Genomic DNA, 22,603 nt, shown 5'->3' on the forward strand with positions numbered 1-22,603 from the left:
CAGTGAGGACAAGGAAGATGGACGAGGTAAATGGAGGGTGACTCAGACAGATTTGTCTGAGAGAAAAATTAGGCAGCTGGGGGAAAGACTTTGAGAGAAGCCAACTGAGGTGAGCACCACTGACTAATGAGGGGAAAAGAGAAAGCAGAGGACAGTGTGAGTGAGAGGTGAAAAGATGTGGGTGATGGAGGGGGAAAAGGACGGAGTGCAGCAGAGAGAGTGAAGGGGAGACATGGTGATTTGTGGTTTGGATCTGTTATTAACAGGGTTGTCAGAGGGACTGTGGTGGCAATTCCTTGCAAGAAGAGTGATATGGTAAGCAACATTCTACTTATTATTCCTCCCTGTCAGGTGGTAGCAACAAACATGTCAGACTTCAACAAACATAAAGTCTTAGAGAGAGTGATGGAGAAACAGGAAAAGATTGCACAAAGAGAAACCAGGCAGTTCATAAGAATTCATCAGAGACAAAGGCAACACCAAAGAAAAAGCTTTGAAGGAAAGTCTTGTGAAGTTTTTTTTAGGAAGCACCATATACAGTAGAGAAGGGATATGATGTATTTTCCCCCAGGGAACAGAGAAAAGAGCTGTTCTGTCCCCGCAGGGAGGACTATGAGCCCCTATGATGCCCCCAGGGCTCCCTTTGCTCACAGTGCCAAACACTAGCATGCAGTTGCTAAAATGTTAATGACCATCTCTATGGGACTTCTCTGCTAGCATTAGCCTCATTTGCATTACTACTGCATTAGGGCTGGGGGCTTAAACAGTACTGAGCTCTACTGATTTTTGGTGATGGAAACAGGTGTTGTCCTCTGGAGGAGGAAGAGGGGAATTGCTTTTTGAGGGTTCATAGGGGGTTCCCTTCAACGAATCTCTATTACCCAAGCCTCTCGGAGTCTATGATTTACACTCTGTTCTCTAGGGTTCTTTACTCCAATAGGTCTCATCAATTCTCTACCGGAACATGGGTGAAAATATAGGTGCTCAACTCCAATGACAGATCATTTGTTTCTGGAGTGCAGGCTACTTATTTTACTTAAGGCTCTTTAATCATAGGAATGATTTTTCACTTGTAGGACCAACTCTGGGGATGGAGTCAGGGGAGTCACATTTTACACTGGCAGAAAAGTTGCAAAGAATCTTTTTGAAACTTGTTTCACAAAAATAATTTTTTTGAACACGTACCGCAGAGTTGTCTAAAAGGGTGGGAGAATGTTTGGTAGGAAAAGTTATGACATGGGGAGAGGAATTTAATTAGGGTTGTGTACTTATGCACAGCCTTTATCATCCCCCCACCCACCCCACAGCTTGAGACTTGTTTATCCTCGTTACATAATCCAGCTGGTCTCCTCTCACCATCTTTGATGTATGGTGGTTGGTGGTGCAACAAAATGGTGGCCAACGCCGGTGGTTGGCAGGGAATTCCAGACCGAGCTCTAATTTTAATGAGTTTTATGTTAATTATGTGTTTTTATAGTTCTTCCCAGGCATGCTGAGGAAGGAGCGGGGGCTCTGCATGCCATCTCGCCTCGGCTCTGGTGTATTCCTCTGTTGATTTTTCTTTTACACAAGCCTTGCAGTAACATATTGGCTTTTATGGCAAGACTTTGTGCATTTTATTGCCAGGGAAATCAATACAAGATGAACTGGGAGAAAAACTCCTGCCCGAGCAATGTTACAAGATACTAAATCCCCTATTCAGATGGATGGAGAGAGGATTAATAGAGATGGAGTGAGGCACCACATCAGTCAAGTACGGCCATGTCCAAATGCTGCAAGTTAATCAAGTTCAAGAACCACGGTGCTAAATGGCTGTGGCAAACTTTGCGGGACAAGTTTTGGGTATCATGGGCACATGTCAAGAACAACTGTGACTCTGGATGTCTTTTCAAACATGTGTTCTTCCAGGAAAAAATGAGAAAACATTGAATTGAACACAGCTAACATAGAGTGGATGTGGTGTATCATCATTGTTTATTCTTCTTTTAAAAGTATTTTTTCCAGCTTTGTGGAACATGTTGGAGAGCCACAAACCTCTATAGGCAGCCTGTAACCACAGTATAGAAGGAGGGGCCAATCAGGAGCCAGATTACAGCACATCATTTGGAGAATGACTACAGCTCTGAGGTTTGGCAAAAACACTAAGCTGCATGACAGTCTGCATGGAAAAGGGAAATTTGCAAGTATGTGTGCATGTGTTGGTGGTTACTAAATGCTTCCTTGCGTACACCGAGATGTAAACACACACTCCCACACTCGGAGGCCATCATCCAGCTTTCGATTGCTGCAAGATATTGGACATGACAAGCCAATGGGGGGCAGGAATATCCCTCCTAAAGAAAGGGCAGTACACAATATCAGCATCTTCACCGTCGCATAGACCTGCATAAATAATCTCTTTCATGTACAGTATCTCTCTCTCTCTTTGACTTTCTCTCTCATTATCTGTCACACTATGTTTCTCGCACACTTTCTCTCACACACACACACACACACACACACACACACACACACTCACAACACACAGATGAGATGTACAGTTGTGCAGATCGTGGCTCATTTAGATCTGGCCAATGCGACAGGGCTTTTGGTAAAGCAGCCGTTGTGCGGCTGAGTGATGGGAATGTCAGGATTTGCATTTAAATTGGCGCCAGTGTGTGTACAGGGAGGGGTATATTCATAGGATGTGAAAGGGCTCTCCGCCGCCAGACGCGATGCTCCGAGCATGATTACAGCAGATCACTCTCCTCATGTTAATCGAGCTGCTAAATGTGCACACTATTTCTGTGTATCTGTGTGCTCGTCTATGGATGCATGGGTGTGCTTGTTTTGTTCTAAGACACAAAGAATAGAAGACAAGATACAGACACAAACAGATAGAGTAGATGTCAGCATGTCCGCAAACTTCAGCTCTCATTTAGTCATCTGGACTTCGTCACATCCTCACTATTCTTCCTTTCCTTCATCTTCTGTCAATTACTTTCATCATCCTTCGAACGTGTCCGTGCCTGACCCTCTTCTTCGGCAGCCCCATAAAAGGAGATCAACTGAAAAGGATTAGACTCTCGCAAGAAGATGTTTGCATCTCATATGTACACATAACATCTCCGCTGCGTTTATGAGCTTTTCACTGACTGTCCCTGCTGAGCAGATTGCTCATTTTGAATTATGGGCAATAATTGTTTTATGATGCTCAAGAGTCTTTGCGGGACAGAGAAGAAAGAAAGGGGGAAAAAACTGGAGTTTTTATGTCTTGCCACTTTCTAATTTCTCAGGCTGTTTTGATGGCATTATCGACTGCCTCCACTGCTTGTTTTCTTTCAATTAAAGGAGAGTGACATCGCTCAGAAGTTTCTTCTATAATTTAGGAGATACTTCTGAGAAACCTCAAACATGACAGAAAGGAAGTATAATATTAAATGGAGTATTTAACTCTCAGCAAAAGCCACTTGGCAGGATCGTGGAAGATGGGGAGGGGGGCCGGGCTGGCTAGTTTCATATGACTTCCACGGGCCGTTCCCTACAGATGCCACTGGATTAGAATGAGACAACCCCCTCTCCATTAAGGATGAGTGTGTATGTGCTCAAGTGAGTGTTTATATATCTGTGTGTGTGTGTGTGTGGTGACCCCTGGATGCAGGTGGGCAGGTGCAGTGGAGCAGGTCGCCGTAGGAGAGATGAGCCATTAAAGATTGGCTTAAAGACGCCCCTGTAGTCTGGCAGAGTTCAAAAGCAGCGATTAATCACACTGGCATGAGGACACACACACATAGAAAGGTGCTCACAGACACACACACACGCTGTCACACACACATAAAGGATTGGGTGGGATGGGGAGAAAGGGAGTAAGATGCACTCACATGTATGTAGGTAGACACGGTGTAGGTGTAGAAATGCAGATAGGCCGGCCCGAATGAAATGATTGCATGGGCTTATTACAGGCCTGCGACAGCCACAGATACCAGATTTTTTTCAGATTTTTTTTCAGTGCATTTGATTTATTGATTGCTGTAGGGTTGTAAAGAGAATTTCAACAAATATAACAAAAACCTACCCTAGCTTTAATATATATTTATTTCTCAAAATAAAAGGATAAAAATCTGCCTCGAGTCAACGTGTTTTTTAAATCAAATTCTGCCAAGCTTTTCTAATTCCACACATGACAGTTGACAGAAAAAAACACATATACGTAGTACCTTGCTGGTAACACAGCTAAAGACACCCTGCTTGAGAGTTATTCAGCAGGACCCTGAAACACTACCACCGCCGTGACCTCTCACCTCTGATGTACACTATGTACATTTATTTGCACTTGACTATTACAGACAGGTGAAGATGAAGGAAAAACCTGAGTAAATGAGTGGAGATACATAATAATTGCAGGTGCTTCCATAAAGGCGTACTGCATGATATGATTCTGCAAGTAACATCCTATCATGCTCTGAAGCACATATAAACTTCTAAACAGGTCCAGGTGAGCTTTTTGGTTCAAGATGGCAAGGAGAAAAGATCTGTGACTTTGAAAGAGGCTTCGGTCATAAAGACTGCTCGCACTGACCCCTTGTGACCTGTATGGAAGCCTCTGCATTCATTATTTGTCTCCACTCATTTATTCAGCTTGTTCCTTTAATTTGTCACCCATCTGTACTTTAGAGCTATGTTAACACTAAAGTCCAAGAGTTAGGCATGCTCACACATTCAAGGAATTCCGGCAAGAAATGATACATCATCATTCTCAACACATGATGGACTCCACGGCAGTGACAAAATGAGTGCTTGGTGTTTGCAGGAAGCCATTTTAGTACTAAACATCTTCATTTTTGTCTGAGCGTAATTGAGGGCTTGCAATGCAATGATACACTGTAATTAAACTGCTTTAATTCCTAGATTCATTACAACATTTTGTCGCCGCTCTTTTCTTGGAAGAATACTAATCGCAGTGTGAGTGCACAGGGGAGTCTGGGCACTCTGGGAGGGCTGATTGTCACCGTTCCTGGGAGAAGAAAAATGCTTATAGCATACTGATGTTTTGGTGTTTTGATGTCAGCTGATGTGAGTGCAGGAAAAACAACGGAAAGACAACGAAAAGCAATATTTTGGATTTATTTTCTGCTGCAATTAGCCAGGCAGCAGTCAGTCAAGAAAGGCTTCAAAAACGTGTGTGTTTGTGTTTGGGCACTCACGCTAGCGGCTGTCACTGTGTGCAGGTGTGTGTGTCTATCTGTGTGTATGTGTGTGTCTGAAGGGGTGTATGTGGATATTAGGGCTGTGTTGTGACACATGTAAGGCAGGCTACAAATTGCCTGTCACAGCAAGCACCTCTCACTAGGCGGATGAGGGAGTGACTCATTTTCTGAAGATGTGGATTTTTATTGACAGTGTGTGTGTGTGTGTGTGTGTGTGTATGTGTATTCCGGTGGGGACTTTAACCTGAATGCACAAGACTTGGTTTAGGGTACAGGTTAAAATTAGGTTACGGTTAGGGTTAGAGTAAGTGTTAAGCTTAGGCACTTAGTTGTGATGGTTAAGGTTAGGGTAAGGGGCTAGGGAAAGCATTATGTCAATGACTGTACCCCACAGGGATAGTGAAACAAACATGTCTGCATGTGTGTGTGTGTGTGTGTATGAGAGAGAGAGAGAGACTGAGTAAGTGTCAGAATGAAGTCAGAAGTGTAAAGACAGAGAGTCTGATTAGGCATCTGCTCATTTGTGCCTCATGCACATCAATGCAGGGGCCTTTAAATCCAGCTAGTTGCAAATGCATGAGTGTATGTGTATATATGCTTAATCAAGAAGGGTCCACATGCAAAACTCACGTTCTGTCAAGAAGCTGGCAAACCTGGATTCAGCATCACCTTTGATCATTACAAAAAGCACACGCACGGACTAAGATACACAATCTTTCCTATCTTGCTCGACCCCCTTAGCTCTTACTCTTTATCCATCTGCTACAAATCACTGCTCGAAAAGAAGTCTTCAAAACACACTTCCCACCAACTCCACTTCAAACCCTTGCTTCAATCTACTTGAGGGTGGACATTTTAGGTGGGCCCGGCAATGAATTGATTGGAAGCTATTAGGAGACAAGAGTCCATTTTGGGATCTTATTGTTGGAGGCTAACAGGCTTTTTTCCCCTGCTCGCTGGAGCCAGGGGTTATACTCCTCTGAACAAAGGTTCACAAAAAAGGAAAGGCTTTGAGAGATAACTGACAAAAGCCTACCGTCCTCTCCCACTCTCCCTCCATCTCCTCTATCCTCCCTTCCCTCCCTTGTCACGTCTCAAATCATTCCCGCCTCTTTACCTCTGACACAAACACTTGTTCACTATCCATTTGCAGGAAAATGGCAATCAAAGACTTGTTTTTCCTTGCTGCCTGTCTCAAGCAAGTTGCTCAAGGAGAGGAGACATCTGTTTACTTGCGCACAGTGTAATGTAGTCTTTTTTATGGGGAGAACAAGACAAGTATTCTTTATTCTCTCTCATCTTAACAGGCCTGATATCCTCTTGTGTCAAGGCAAAGTCTGCGCTCATGCATATGAACAAGAACTCACCGTCCAACGTAAAAAGGATAACATGTATACAGTATGAACTTGCACACCTTCACGAAACCATTATCTCCTGCAAGCTCCAGTAGGCTGAATCCTTCAACAGAATCTGTCAATTAACACCAGGACTGATTTATAAAAACAACTGTTATGCAGTTTTATCTGTGTAATATCTTTGCTCTGAGGTAGAATAGCAGACCATGTGTTCCTGTTTAAAAGCAAACCTCTACTCTCTTAAGATTTTTGCATTCATCCTCACCTGACTCGGGGCCCATCACGAAGAGGTTCCCGGTGGATGCGACCCCGGTTGGCCCCCTGCAGGGTGCGTCGGTTGGCAGTGGAGTAGTCGGGCTCCAGCTCGTATGGCTCCTCCTCTTCAGGGCCCAAACTGCGGCGATCATCCTCCAGTCCATATGGCTCGGGCTGGAAGCGCTCTGGCTGTGAGCGGTTCAGATCCACAGTGCTGCTACCCATAGGCACCTGGGGCTGGGCCACATGGCCATAGTCATCCTTGCGAATAGGCAGCGTGTAGCTGTTCTCCGGCCGGTAGCTGTTGGGTAAGTAGGGGTAGCGCGGTGGCCGGAAGTTGACACCACGAGATAGGCTGCCGTAGTTGTCCGTCAAATCGGCGTAGCCATCGTGCAGGCCGTAGTGGCGAACATACTCGGGTGTCTCGCAGTATGAATCATTGTAGGAATTGTTGTAGGAGCGCGTCAGGGTGGAGGTTGCTTGTGGAGTGATGAAGCGGTCACTTCCATTCTTCATGTAGCGCCGATCAATGGAGTCGGTGTAGCTGCCTAGTGGAGACGAGCCCTCAGGCAGGGGCAAGCCATCGGGGCCCAGGGGCACCTGACGCACTGTCCGTGTGGTCACCGTCTTCACCGTCTTAGTCACCTGTAGAAGGGAACAGATACACCTGTCAGACAGTGTGGCATGACATGATAGAATTATATTAAAGCAAACCTATGTTTGGAGCCAACTGATATGTGGACATGTCATCTTCAGGCAGAATACACATACACCCAATAAAATGCTGTCCACTAAACAAAGATATTAGCTTCTATAGCTGTCTGATTAGGACACTGTTAGAATGCCACCCAGTGAAAAAGGCAGACAGATAAATCTGAAAAATAAACGATAACTTTTATTCTTGGTGTCCAGATTAAAACATGCATTTCAAACCCAATACAGAGGAAAACTCATCCAGTTGTGTTAATTCACTCAATCTTTGGAGTTAGTTTTACTCACTTTCAACCCTAGAGGTGCATTATAATGCCATAAAATTATCTTTCATAAAATGATGGCCTTTAAAGACTCAAGCATATACAGGTGTTTTTCATGGTGAAGTTGGTTGGGACTAATTCTCTGATCAACAATCCAAAATTTAAGATCTACTAACAAAAACATATACTGGTTGTACTCAGAGAGGAACCTCCGTTCTGTAATGCCTGTGTCACTTATTGGTGTTGTAAAAAATGGAAAAAGTCAGTACACATGCTATATGAAAATGTTGCATATACACAGTCAGTGTCTTGGTAGACTGAGTCTCCTGGGTTGTACTGTAACAGAGCCATCTTGAAGTGCTACAACTCCACTGGACCTTGAATCATTCATGTCCCCAAGGGAGCAGGGTAGCATCACGCTGTAGCTGGAGGACTGTGACAACCAGACCTGCATGTATCTATCTCTCACGCTCACTTCATCCTATAGCTAAATAACTCTACTTCCTCCGCTCTCTGACTGGAGAATTATACACAGCAACCCCCCTCCCTTCCTGGGCTCTCCGCCCATACAGAAACCAATTTGCTGCCCAGTGAATTCTGCTGTGGCCGATAATTGGCTATTTTGTCCGCGGCTATAAATTCATCTTCAAAATTAATGAGGTTGATGAAAATTAATCGTCATCTGCAGGGGTGCAGGGCTGATGCAATTCGTGTTGTGCCTGACAAGGTGATGCAGACAGGTTCATTCCCACTTGATGAGTGTAGTCCGCCAGTCTGAATTTCTTGGGGAAAAGAGAAAAAAACCCTCCACTCTTAATTGTATTATGCTTTCTCTATTTTCCCATCAATACCATAATTTAGGTTTAATCAGGATCGAGCAAAGGCATGTAACAATATTAAGAAACCACAATGAAGCATTACCCTTCACTACAGAAGAGTGAGGAGTGAAGAGCAAAAGCACAAACAACAAAACAAATAAGAAATCTTCACTGGCCTTGTTTCTTGATTACACCCTGACTGTGAGCTACATAACAAAGCCTATTTCAGGAACACCAAGGTTCATTTCCATGTTCTGAGTAATTACTGAGTAATTTACGTTTGTTTCTGATGTCATTCTGCCTTGGCTTTGCGCAGTTAAAAAATAAAGAGCTCATTTGTTTGATTCACATTGGCTAAAGCATATGTATGACCTTGGAATAACAAGCTCACTTCCATCATCTTGATTCACAGTGGTAAGCCATGACGGAACCCAAACTGTTCTGGTGTACGTATCATGGCCTCAAGGGGACTACTTTGGGGAATTTGGGGGAACTTTATTTTTTGATATGCTTTATTGATTTTCCTGAGCGATATAGTGCTTCACAAGGAAAACCAAGCCTTCCAGATCTAAGATAATGTCAGAATGCTTTTATTCATATCTGGTAATTGTATCACCTTTTATTTATTGTAATATTTTATTCTATTCTACTGTGGCTGTCAGAGCTGTGAGGAGAGCACGGTGAATGCTGCAGCTTCCCAGCCTTGACATGCCCAGCTGCCTTGTACTAACACAGCTTTTTAGACGTTTTGCAAGGGCTGCAAAAGGAGCCATCACACAGTTTTCTAACACTCTTTGATGTATGCTCAAGTTCACAAGGCATTAAACCGTCGCGCAAGGGGAAACGGGGAGGTGAGGGACCTCTGTTTCAAAAGGGGAGCCTGAAATATGCTTAAGCGGGGTAAACAGGGCTAAAAGAGAATTGCTAAAACGGCGGAGAATGTTAGTATACGTGAGCATGTGCACATGTAGAAATACTATGGATTCGTATGTGTGTGTGTGTGTGCATGGAATGTCATGGCTGTACCGAAAAGTGTTTTAAACAACCACAGGCAGTTAGACACAGGCCTAAACTGTTTACCAAACTGTTAAAAATGGAGGCAAAGGTAGCAGGAGTCAAACTGTCCACTTTATAGCACTGTAAGAGTTTTTACAAGCTCTGCAGCATTCGCTTTATTGAGAGCTTAAAGGGACGTGGTGGCCAGGGGTTAGTGGGAGAGGATGAGATAGTAATTCAGATTTTTAAGAAGCTTGTGATAGTGAAGCCTATGATTCATTTATTTTTAGCCCATCTAAAGAGCATATGCGAAGATAACGGAAGTAGAAATTGCTAGTTTCTCTTCATAGTGGCTAAATGTGGGCTCTTTAAAACATGATGTTAGAGGAACAGGGAGGCAGGCAGGGAGAGGAGAGAACACAGCAAAAGTCACACAGGGTTCGGCGTTCTTTACTGGTTCTGATTCCAATAGGGTGGGGGTCGAGATGGAGACCGGGGTGGGGGTTCGGGTGGAAGGTTTGGATTCCACTAACAAGTTGTCAGTCACCATCAGTGGGTGGTAGGTGCGGCGGGTGATGGTTTTGACCACTTTGGTCACCTAGAGTTGGAGGGATGGGTGGGTAGAGCTCTCAGCATTGGATTTCATTATGCATGGATGTACATCCACCCTGTTGTTGTTTAACGCATATGGCTCAAAAATGACACAGCCTTGCACACTTTTAAGATACATATAGGCTACCTGCATGCAATGTGAGAGAGGATCGTGTGTGTTCTTGCTATGCTCCAGTAATGATTTTTAAAAACTGCTTGCTGAAGTCAAGAAAGTCTGTCTGAAATAAAATAAAGTAATGCACTTGGAGTAGGAAAAGTGTCTGTTCTTTATTCTGTTCTATTCAATAGTGACATTTTTCACAACAGCCATGTCTGATAAACTAATTCCTACCTATTCAAGGTTGGCTCCCCATTGTGTGCAGGGTAGTGAAAGTGCTTTTATTTGTTTGTGTGGTCTGCCTCAACTCTCATTAGTTCATATCCAGAGGAAAGAGGAGGAATGCTGCTTTTATTGGCCCAACTGAGCTCTCTTCCTACATGACTGGTGTTCCATTCAGAGTGTCTGCCAGCAAGAAATGAGGGCTGGATGATGGCCAAGGGGAAGCATGGCATGATGGGACAGGAAGAAGGACGTGGATCTAATTGAGCATCTACATGTACTTAGACTCACACACACATTCAGGGTCCAGGCCAATTCACTTTGAATTGATTGAAAACGTAAATAGAACCAGCAGTTAATCTGCTATTGAAAGGCCATTCATAGTTGTTTTCCAATTGTATATGAAAAACTTCCTACATTAACTGAATTGGTCGGCTGAAACTTACCCTGACCCCGCTGCACACACAAATTTGAGTGTACAACATTCTGTCATGTACAGTAGCTCCGTCTTGGGGCCGATTTTTCTGTTCCTTTCCCAGTATTCTAACTAATAGTATTACTGGTACTAGAAACATGTTTACCACAGAAAAAAACTTTTTTGCCTGCAAATCAAGTAGGTGAGAGTAGCTTCCATGTTTCATCTTCCAGCAGTCGGATCGGGGATAACCATCAAGGGAAAGGAGTGTGTTAGCATTAGACAGTATGGCAAGACTTTGGTTCAAAAGAACAGATAAGCACATAAATAAAACTGTGAGTTGCTGTGAGTGAAGAGAGAGATAGAAAAGGAGAGGGTGAAACATATGAAAGTGAGTCAGAGAGAGGAGATGCAGAAAGGAAAAGAAGACTGGGGGAAAGTGAGGAAGACAAGTGGAGGGGTTTCTTTGTATAAACTCTCAGCTGGGTCTGGATCCATTTGCCACCACAGAGAAGTTGACTTCCAGAAGTTCACCCTGAACATTAATCTGCTTTTCTCCTCAAAATGACTTCCAGAAAACATCTGATCCCTCTTCCCAGCAGGGTGGCGGGCCCTTTAAAGGAGCGTCCTTCCTCTTCCCTTCCTCAGCAGCAAAGCCCTTGATTAGTGTGATGTTTTGCTGCACATGTTTGTGTGTGTTATCACTAAGAAGTTCTGTGTATGAATACATAAAATCATGTGAGTGTGAGTGAGTGTGTGTGGCCAATCCCCTCGCAGTAAACAGGCTGGAGGGCAATGGGCCCTCCGTGATGAGGGATTAGACCAGGCTTTTTAATTACAGTTTCACAGTCCCCAGAGTAGGAGCTCCACACAGCGCTCTTCACTCCTCTGGAAGCCTACAGCAGCAGCATCAGCAGCAGTAGCTGACTGTATCTACGTTAAATCCCAAGCAAAATGTTGCAATATGAGCTTATCTTTAAGGATATTTCTCAAAATGCGGAAGCAAAAAGGAAGAGCTTCCGACCCCCAGCTTGTGGATTCACTGGATTTTTGGAATGGAAATCTGGTGTGGATTCTGGCGCAAATTCATCTTCATGCACAGAGAGTGATGAACTTAAAATGAGACGTGAAAGGCAGACTGTCTTCCAAACCACAATGAACAGTCATACACATGAAATTCGTCAAAACCCCAACCTGACACCAAGAGGAAGACATTCTGATTCAAACAATTGCAGATTACTGAACAAATGAATTTTCAGTATTTGGAGTGCCAATGTACACAATGTATTTTAAAAAATGGTAATTTATACCATTCAAAAATAAAAACCCAACTAACACAAGGCTACAGCTGGCAAAAAACAAACCTAAATAAGTAACACATTTTTTAAAAGTCATTGAAATTACAATTCCTGCTTTTATAGTGTGTCCTCTGGACTGTAATTGCAAGATTATAATTACAAATTAACTTTCTGTCTGATATCAATATTACTACATATGGGGATGTATGTGTGTCCTATAATGTCAATGAGGGATGTTGTAAGATAGAGTTTATAAGAGAGAAATAAAGAAAGAGAGAGAGAGAGAGACAGAAGACCATGCAAAAGAAATAATAAAAAGGAGAATGGGTCTCATCCCAGAAGGAGGAAGCAACAAGCAGTGAATTGAGAAGTACTTTAGAGTATAGACTGGAGCATTATTTGGCTTGTGATGGAGCAGACTGTGTTGCATACTGCTGCTATAGCCTGTATGGGCACACATAAAATGTTGGCATGGTGGGAAAAGCCATACTTGTATAAAGATCCACTCACCTTCACGTTAGCTGACATGTCCTTACAGAAAAACAACAGAACACAGTAGAGGACGAATCAACAAAAGAGTTTTTAAGAAGCACAAAACTAAGAGAACACAAGGGGAGTTGGCTCATAACAACATAATAATCAAATAAATAAAGCCATGAGAGGGAGATGAAACCACTTTGGGCTGTAGGATTATGGGATTTAGAGTTCTTCAGGGTGGAAGTCTGGGAGTGGAGGTACAGTACCGTGCTGTTTGGAAGCGGTAATCCATAACCATAATTTGAAGCAATATTGTAATGGATCGAAGGGACTTTTGGGTTTTTTTGCAGCTATGATCTCTTTGCCACAACAATGCAACTGAGGTGTCTTGCTCAGGTGTGATAGTAGGTACTAGGCTGAATATCAGCTCTGTACAGTAGATTATATAAGGATTCATCAATTTTACCTGCAGGTCAGAGCTAACTTTCAAAGTCTGTCGTTTTGCTTAGTGGCATTCCAAAGTTGAAAATGTTTTAACAGCTAACATCATTACAATGAAAATATGAAAATACTTAAAAACACCCTAAAAATACAGTTTGTTTGGGAATCAGCAAATTAACATATAACTCTAGTATTTATTTATCACATTCAGCTGAGTGCATCTTTGCGTCTTACCTTGGTTTCTGTGCGCCGTGTGGTGCCGTCATCAGAGGTGACCACCGAGACGTGGGAGGTGGGGGTGCCGGGGTCCTCCTCTATGGTGACCGTCTCCTCCACCACCTCCTGCGGCTCCTGCATCATAGCCAGGGATGTGGCGTTACTGGGGCTCTGCTCCTGCACAGACATGGGGAAAGATTAGTTAGGCAATCGGGAATTAACAGATAGATTTTCATATTCAGTTGTTAGACAGCGTGGAGAAAAACAGCACAACATCCAGGTAATCTTCCATTAGACATATGTCAAGACAAAACTTTAATTGGGACACTGCAGCAACAAATTATATTAGAATTTAGCAGAAAAATAAAGCATAAATAAGAACATTGCAAATGAAGGGTATTAAATATAATGCCACATACAATTTGCCATGCAACACTCAAGCATCAACTAGAGGGATGAAAAGTGTGAAACTACAAGAATAATGCTGTGATGTTGCTAAGTTCACATCCTGCGTCTCTGATGCGTTGGACTAAATGGACTAAGTAAACTCGCTGTTGACGCGTCCTGGGGACGCACCATGTTTTTCCCCTGATGATGCTACACTGTGAACAACAAATTCATGTTGAAATCATAGAAATAAACAATAAAAAACCCTCACTGTTAAAAAAACGGTTTCTTACCATCTGTGCATATACTGTATCTCTCCAGCACCAAACGGGAAGCAGCAAACCGGGTAGTTACTTTGGTAACGACCGAAAAAACTCCTTAAATACCGTCTCGCACACACACGATAGACGTGAATTAACAGTGTTATGAGTCGGTGTTTAATTCGGCATGTATCTGATCCACTAACCAGCACGTATTTTAGTGAGAAATCTTATTTTTGAAACGTTCGTCTCTTATTCCCACAGTCTTCTCTTATTAAAATAGCGCAGCTAAACAATGGAGGCTGGTAGCGAGTTGAGGCGACATAATCCAAAATGTGAAATATGGAAAGTATGTAAGTATGGAAATACAGTTTAACTTTATGGATTATACTGATGCCAAATTGACAAGAAGACTATCGACATATGACGCCTTTTATCTTGTTTTTCTAGAGAAACGTTTCTATGAAACTTGAAAGCTCAACATTCTCGTTGCCCTTTAGCTTCCTACGTAACAAGACTTGGTCCCACAGAACATAGCTTGAAAAAGCATGAAATAATACATGTGTAAGTTCACACACTCTTGACACTGCCTATCATGTCCAAGAAGAAAATTATGAAAATATAGTTTATCTTGTTTGTTTCTTGTCCTGCCAGTCCATGATTTATTTGGCCATGATATTATATCCAAACACTGCAATGCAGGGTAGATAGCAACTCCTCACCTCTTAAGACTTCAAATTGAGTTAAAGCTTCTTTCAAGGCAAGCAAAAGCCTGGAGGACTGTTTTTGAGTCGCATTTCATTGGGAGGCCATGGATTTGAAGAAGTGTCCATGGGCTAAGGATGAAAGTGAGTATAGAGTCCCTCATACCCCACCTGACCCTGTATGAATACGTGAGAAATATGTGCTTCCCGGTGCATTTCCTGTGAATGGAAAATTATATGATGTCAGTGGTCAGAGGTGCATCGCCCTGGCGTGACCCACTGCTGTGCATGAGTGTGACAAAATCACAGCTCTCGTGATAGAGAGGGGAAGGAAGGCATTTGAGGCAATCATTGATAACCAAAACAGCACGGAGCCAAGAGAGGGAGAGGAAATCGAAAGTAATGGAGAGGGCGGAGAGGGAAAGAGTTGGAGTAGGGCGGTGTAGTAGAAACTAGTTTTTATTTTAAAGAGGAAAAAGAGGAAGCGGGGGTTGTATACTTATAGTCAAGATAACTGACCTTAAGGATTTTTTTCAGGGTGATTGACATGCCATTTCTATTGTGTGCCTTCCTGTTCATTTAACTGCATGGGGGAAATGTAATTTTATTCTTAAATGTGACAAAACACCAACCAATTTATGTTCAAAATGCAGTTTTTTAACCTAAACTTTTTGACACCCATTAATCTTAATCCAAAGATAAAAGATCAAAGCTATGAAAAACAAAAACCTCCCCCAGTGCCCCTTTATCTTAAACTATTTGCAAATTCACCTCACGTAGATAAACAGTAAAAACAACTGAACCAAGCGGACTATTTTTGTCTGACCAATTACACCAAGCTGGAGGGAGAGACAGAGTGAAGGCCAAGGACTCTCTCCAAGAGGAAAAGTTTTAGTGTTGTTCTGCACTGTGTCTTGTTGAAACACTACAAGTGACGCCTTATGGAGGGAGACTGCTTGTTTTCTTCACATCTGGGAAGACACTAACAAGTGAAAAGTTCTCCATTGATTGGCCAACTCCTCTCAGGCTTCAAAGCCCCACACAGTCCTCATTGATCTCCAGTCCTTCTTGCTGATCAGTCAAAAGTTTGCACTTTTTATGTTGAAGATCTTTTCCTCTAATCCCACAACCCTCCAGCCTCCATGTCCCTGCTGGGAAAAAGACCTGGGCCCTTGTTTTGGGTGTATGCATAACCTCCTTCAGCACCACAAAGCAAATGAAAACTTTCTCTATTTACCCGCTCCACTCTATCCAGAAACTTAGAGTCAATTAGTGCTCTGAACTGAGCTAAGTTAGGTTAGAGAAAGGTGTCCATTATTGGGGTTAATGACTGGGAAAGCTATCTGCTGCATAGAAAGAGACACATTTATTTACACATAATCATTGTTGAGCTGAGGAAAAGACATTTTTTACAACTGACCTCAGGCTAAACAGCACTGCTCTTCTGGGAAGGGCCTTCTAATGGTATTCAGAAAAGGTCAGTGCTGATTAGTTGCCTCCAATCAACATCCTTGTTCTGCACAATTATAAATGTGAATTCCCTTCCTGACTTAGCACCCGGTGCTGAAAACAAAGGATAATGCCATATTTGCAAAGTCTCTGAATGTGTACAGTACAAATTTAAAAATGTACAATGTTTTAATGCCACATGAAAATGAATTAAAGATCATTGTAACAACCAGAATAAGGCACAGACACAGAAATGCAAAGCTCACTGAAAATGCAAGGTCTGATGGAATATATATGGCCTTTCATGGTCTGTTGTCATTTATTGGCTGCCTGTTGCAATTTGACAGGTAATCCAGCGACCTCTGAAGTTACTCTGAACCTTTTTCCATGGCACGCTCCACTACAAAACAACATGCAGCCCTGGCCCACCCAGTCACATTGCTACAAGTTGCATTCTTCCATTAAAATACATGGGAGCATTTCTTCGTAGTGTTGTGTCTCTTTGTGAACACGCCATAAAGAAACAACTGAATATTGTTAAAGAAAGACAATAGTTCATTAGGCATTCAATTAAGATAATGAAGCCATGTAATACAGTACTGTGCAATGTGTACAGCATGTGTATGTGCACCAACTTGCATGTTTAGCATGTTTTATCTTTTCTTCTTCTGTACAGGATGAGGCAGATACTTTGTGTATAAATTCTTCCTTACTAAGTAAGCACAATCACTATGAATATTCCACCTCTTCGGCTCTCTGCTAATGAAATATGGACAAATTAACTGCATTCCTATGATGTTTCATTCCTTTGAAGACTCATTGGGTGAACCAAGAGGAGACGCCGTCAAAACAGCAATATGTAATAAAAGCAGCACCATCCTACACTAGTTTAAAACACAAGTGGACAGAGAGGAAGGAGGGATCCTTAGAGGCTCGCTGACAAACTGGCTTCTTGATCCAAGCTTAATGCAGTGTCTCTCATTCACTTTCCTCGCTCACTCCCTCTCGTCTCTGCATGCACTAAGTGAGAGTGGAGTTGAACTCGACATTACATTCCCTAAATAAATGATTAAAAGCCGTCTAGCCGTGGGCTAGCATGGCTGTCTGTCGGTCCCAGGGGAATACGAGGCTCATTCTGAGTCGAGGAGACTCAGGAAAGCATACCCTTTAGTCAAGGGCGGGAGAAGAAGAGCACAGTGAGTTAATGGTTGATCTCAGAGAGATGAATGATAAAGTGGAAGAAGAGCAAAAGAGAGAATGTGGTAAGGGAGGGGGAGGAAGTTCAAGCACATGTAAAGCCATGTGGAATAGTGGAAACCTCAAGGTTGAATAGATGAGCTTATGATCTGACGGTTGCAGCCTAAAATTCCCAATCAGCTGGATCAGAAAAACAAGCGGAAAGCCTTTCGCAGCTAAAAACTACCCAAGGAACCATTGAGTAGAGCATCTCAATGCACCAGTTCTCCTGGAACAACTATGGCTGTATTGAACAGGATGCCATGAAAAAGTTAAAGTGTGTGTCAGCAAGAGTCAAACCTGGATACAGAGGATAAAAACATATTAATAGCACCCGGGACAGAATACAAAACACAAGCTTTTATAAACCCAGGCAAGCCTATCTGTTAAGGATCAGGTTTATCCGAAAAAAAAAAAAAAAAACACACCTTAGGATTCCTGCGCCCAAGTAAATATCCTAACCTAAAAAGCCCCTCCAAGAGCTGGACCCCACTTCTGATGAGGAGAAAAGTGCTTCACTTCTGTTCAGCCAGTGGCAGCAGAGGAGGTGAGACGTCAGACAGACATGGATTTGGCTCCGAAGAAGGCTTAGGGATTTGTACAACCTGCACTTTATTCAGTCCGGTGTGGTTGGCTCAAACTAGCAGTATGAGGAGGAGGATTGGGTTGGTGGATAATGAAACCTCACCTTTCTGATCAGTGCCTAGACAGAGAAGACTATTACACTTAAGGTTTGGAGTGTGCTTGTACTATAATAAGAAAAAATCATTTTCTAGGTACTTTGGCAACTTTGCATTAAATTACATTAAAGCATTGTGTATATCAGGCCAACAATGAGAAGAGACTTAAGAACTTCTGTTCAGTGCCTCCAAAAATCAGTACCCTTGAAAAGAGCCCTTGAGCAATCTCCTGTGGAGTATAAGAGGGACTAATTTGAACCGTAATGGATTGCTGTGCTGCGAAAAGAATACAAAGGCAGGAGATGAAGTGATACAGCGGTGTCAATTAGCGGTGGCCTGCTATATGCCATCAATCCACACCCATTCATCATCTGTGTTCAATAAGCTGCTCAGTGGTGTCTGAGGATGGAGAGATAAAATGATGGAAAAGGAGATAACTTACGCAGATACGGGGCTTTCCGCCCCCCAGGACTGAATCACAACAACAAAACTTCAGTTGGAGTTAAGAGAATGAGTCATCCCCTCAGAAGGTGTCCAAGGTGTATGGAACAAATAGTACATACATTTTGTTGATGTTGGAGTGATAGTATTAGTACTAAAAATGCAATGTGGAGGACAGAATTAAGGCTCAATACGTGTGGAGTACTACTGACTGAAATGTGTCTGTAGCAGTGAGTATAAAAATGTCTTGATCAGATTACTTAATCTTTGAACAAATGTTTGCTGTTCTCAGTCAGGTAACTTAAATTTTTAGACTTTATCTTATCTAAGCAAAGTTCTTGATTTGACACTGACACATTGAGAACAAAAAAGAGTGGGGCGTCCTGGTGAACTAGTGGTATACCATATAACCGTAGCGTCCCCTGTTCAATTCTGGCAGAGGACCTTAGTTCTATGTCCTACCACTCTCTCGCTCCCCATGTTTCCTGTATGTGTCTACACTGTCACTATCTAATAAAGATAAAATGTCCCAAGAAAGAAAAATGAGTCTAATGTACCTATATATTCTCAAACTAAGGTATTAAAAACAACCTTGCTTTGGAATTGGTACTAAAACTCCAGTTACCAATTTTATTGGTAACATTTTCAAATACTTCCGAGCCATACAGTAAGGGCTGGGTATCCTTTTTGAGCACTAGTTCCAAAATGATACTGAGTTTCTGTAGCAACTACCAAAACAATAGGTTTTTTCAATACCTTAGCTTGGGGAATATGTTTTTCTACAAAATATTTTTTCATTTAACAAAATAAGTTCTTAAATGTTTAATGCTGTCTAAACCAAACAGTGTACTTAAACTGCCATCTCTCTGCTAAGTCTTTTGCTGCCATGCCTGTCAGTTGATGTGACTGCTGTCACCACTGCTGCTGTATAGCATTTCTCAGCCCCACCTCCACCCCAGCATCCACATGTAAGTTCTGAGTCTAAGTTCCCCTTGGGAAGTTATAATCAGCACTCCGCATTCCATGCTGTGTTGAGTTTGGTGTTTCTTTGTTGGGAGTAATGAGGTCAGAGGCTAGACACCAAATATCAACACTGTACATATAACATAATAATCCATTCAATCTGAGTTAAATAAAGTCTAAAACTGCCAAAATTATTATTTATATCAGGAACTGTTATTTAAGGAATGTGTAAGGAACAAAAGGAATCTGACCATACGTTCAATGTCAGTATTCGGTACTTGGCAGTCTTCTATACAAGGTGCGACATATGCACTTTGGTCAGTACCGAAAACTACTTTTTAAATTGTGCTTAAACTTTTAAAACTAGTGGAGGAGTCAAAAGAGACATTCAGAGCTATAATGCCAATCATCCATGAGAAATTATTCCAGCACCACGTTTCCTGTTGTCAATTATTGAGAGTATGCATGAGGACAACTCTCCCTCTCACTCCTACAGAACCTCAGTGAGCATAAATTACATAGTGGGAGGGAGCTTGTGGTTACTTTCAGGTTGAGACAACAGAACCTGTCAGATCGCCACCTGGTCATGCATACCGGCATGATCAGACTAACCTTCCTTTCTGATACACACACACACACACACATACACAACATGCTCAGTCTTAGCCTGTCCCCTGTGCAGTGACTAACAGGATTTCACTTGGGAGACATGCCAGCAATCATTACATGGCTCTTAAACAATTAATCCTCCAGCAAAGATCGACTGGCTAACCTTGGGTTGTCCAGTTTCCCATCAGCCCCTTCTGTTTCTACCACCTGCCCTCTCGGCAGCTCTCCACAGTGAAGAATCACATGATGAAGTTCAAAAGAGAATAGGAGAGAAAGAGGGAGCATGTGAGAGCGTAGTGCACTAGGTTGACCCGTAAAAAAAACAACTGTGAACCGTGGCCGTGTGATCCAAACATCCAGCCAAAACAAGGCTTGTTTGTGGGATGAAGCAGAGGCAGAAGGGAAGTCAAGGAGAGGAAGCGGAACTAGAGAGGCTGACAATGCGTGGCAAAGGCCCAAAACAGCATGCTCTCCCAGGGTAAAAAATGAGAAGGGGGGCATTCAGTCACGTTCAAGGCCAGCCAGGCAGGCCTCATCTCAGTTACAGCCATGGCAGAGGTCCCAACTCTCTGGTGTATATTGGTGATCTTTGTGTATTTGTGAATTTATGTGCATGCTTCAGTTTTAAACTGAACAACTGTTTTTAGGGGTAAAGCACACACAAACAGGCACACAAACACACACATATAACCGTAGGGGAAAGGGCCAAAGCCCTGATGATGCAGCTGGGAATGTTGGGACCTTAATCTCTCCTTCTCTGGCGACTGATCCTGGGCCAAATCTAGGCTTCTCTCCCTCTCTCATCTCTTTTCACGCTTGGCCTCCTGGTTTCAGACGCCTCCATCATTTCCAACCCAAGCCCTGCTTTTTCTACCTTTTCCCTGAAGCCCCCCGTCTACATCGCCCCATGCCACCCTCCGCCGACGTGGCCTTTTGTTCCTTTGCACCAGTGCCTAGACAAAACTTGGGTTAGCCAGACCGCTTGACAGGCTCAGACCCTCAAAGACAGAGGCCATCTCTGAGCCTCACAACCAACCGACCAGCCAAAAAAAAAAAAAAAAACCTTCAGCTAAAGCTTGATTGCTTCCCGACAGAGCATAGCGAACACATTTTGCCACTGCAAACCAACTATCTAGCAACAGATGGAAACCCCAGCTCGACCCTCACAACAATCAACACCACCTTAATCTCTGAAAAGGCTTATATTCCCATTCAAATTGGCATGGAGATGTTTTGAAGCCTTGGGTAATTTCTTACATATGCCATCAATTATACACAATACATACAAACACACTTGCACACATGGAGTCACATACCATATGTTTTCCTCGTAATTCAAGGCCTGGAGTCAGATTAGGAGTCAAACATGCAGAAAGTCACTCTCAACATGGAATTCATTGTAGCACTCAGCAACTCGAGCAGCAGGAAGATAAATAAGTTGTGCAGATTTTCAGTAAGTAGCTGAAGAGTCAGAGGGGAGGAGGATGATAAATAAAAAACAAAAGGAGGAGAAACAACATGAAGCCTGGAGAGGGGTCAGCACTCATAGCCAGGATTTGATTGTTTGGACAGCGGGTGCGGCCATGAGAGAAAGAGAGAAAAAGAAGAATTCTGTAGTGCAGAGAAAAATTAGCGTAGCTGGCCGCGGTCAACGGTTGGTGGGCGGAGAGCGGGGTGGTGGTGGGTTTGCAGTGATGGCATAACTCTGGGTTCCCAGGGGGTGGGTTGTTTGCAGTGCCCCTCCCTTCAGCCTCTGGATCACTGTCAGCATGACTCTGTCAGAGGACTGGTGATTGGAGGGGGGGATTGCAGTGTGTGGAGGAGGCTGTGAGACAGGCTTTGCCAGAAGCTCAGTTCATGTGAGGTCTACTGGAGATTTAGGGAGTTGGAAAGGGGACATATGTTCCACTTCCTGTAAGGCTACTAGTGCAACACTTATTGTCCCCCCGACACTGTTCTTCAAAAACTGTCTGCATGTGCAGCCACAGGGTCTCCCATTTAACAGAAATTTACCACCACCACCCCTCCCCTCCAACTAGGGCTTTCTTTCCGTCTCTCTTGTGTAGAAAACAGTAAAGCCTGGGGCAGTTATAATGGAGGACTACTAACAGGCTTAGCAGGGTGCTTTCACTGTTTTAGGAAAGACGTGTCCTCCTCTGGGACTATGGTCGTGTGGTGTGTATTGGAATCTCTATAAGAGGAGGACAGGATATCATGCCATATTTCTTAGGACAAGAGTTCTCAAAGTGTTTTATGTCAGGAACTACAAAAACAGACCCTATGAACTTGTTTGGCAAAATCTGTGCTTTTACTGATTTACTTCCAAACTGTATAAATGTCTACACTGCCCCTAGGGAGGTAATAGAGGTGAGAAACTTGTGACTGAATTCACTCTAAATCCATTCTGTAGTTAGGACATTTTGGACCAAATTAAACTACTCCTCATCTTGACAGGAAACCCCCCATAACCTTCTGAAGGAGCCCTGGAACCCCAAGGCTCCTCCGCCATCAC

General features: G+C 43.0%; 1 protein-coding gene across 18 annotated transcripts in view; it reads right to left on the reverse strand.

Moving 5' to 3' along the window:
* Positions 1 to 22,603, reverse strand: part of arvcfb (ARVCF delta catenin family member b) — a 222,417-nt gene that overhangs the window by 69,742 nt on the left and 130,072 nt on the right. For 9 of the 18 annotated variants that reach the window (XM_044195922.1, XM_044195931.1, XM_044195923.1 and 6 more), the window contains 4 exons: positions 13,381 to 13,539; positions 12,739 to 12,759; positions 10,039 to 10,182; positions 6,807 to 7,441 (listed from right to left, as the gene is read on the reverse strand). In XM_044195922.1, the coding sequence (XP_044051857.1) occupies positions 6,807 to 7,441; positions 10,039 to 10,182; positions 12,739 to 12,759; positions 13,381 to 13,539 (959 nt within the window). Of the gene's footprint in view, positions 1 to 6,806; positions 7,442 to 10,038; positions 10,183 to 12,738; positions 12,760 to 13,380; positions 13,540 to 21,407; positions 21,542 to 22,603 lie in introns of those variants that run through there. The other 9 variants (XM_044195938.1, XM_044195933.1, XM_044195930.1 and 6 more) reach the window with 5 other exon arrangements.

This window comes from Siniperca chuatsi, linkage group LG5, assembly GCF_020085105.1.
Source record: "Siniperca chuatsi isolate FFG_IHB_CAS linkage group LG5, ASM2008510v1, whole genome shotgun sequence".
NCBI lineage: Eukaryota > Metazoa > Chordata > Actinopteri > Centrarchiformes > Sinipercidae > Siniperca > Siniperca chuatsi.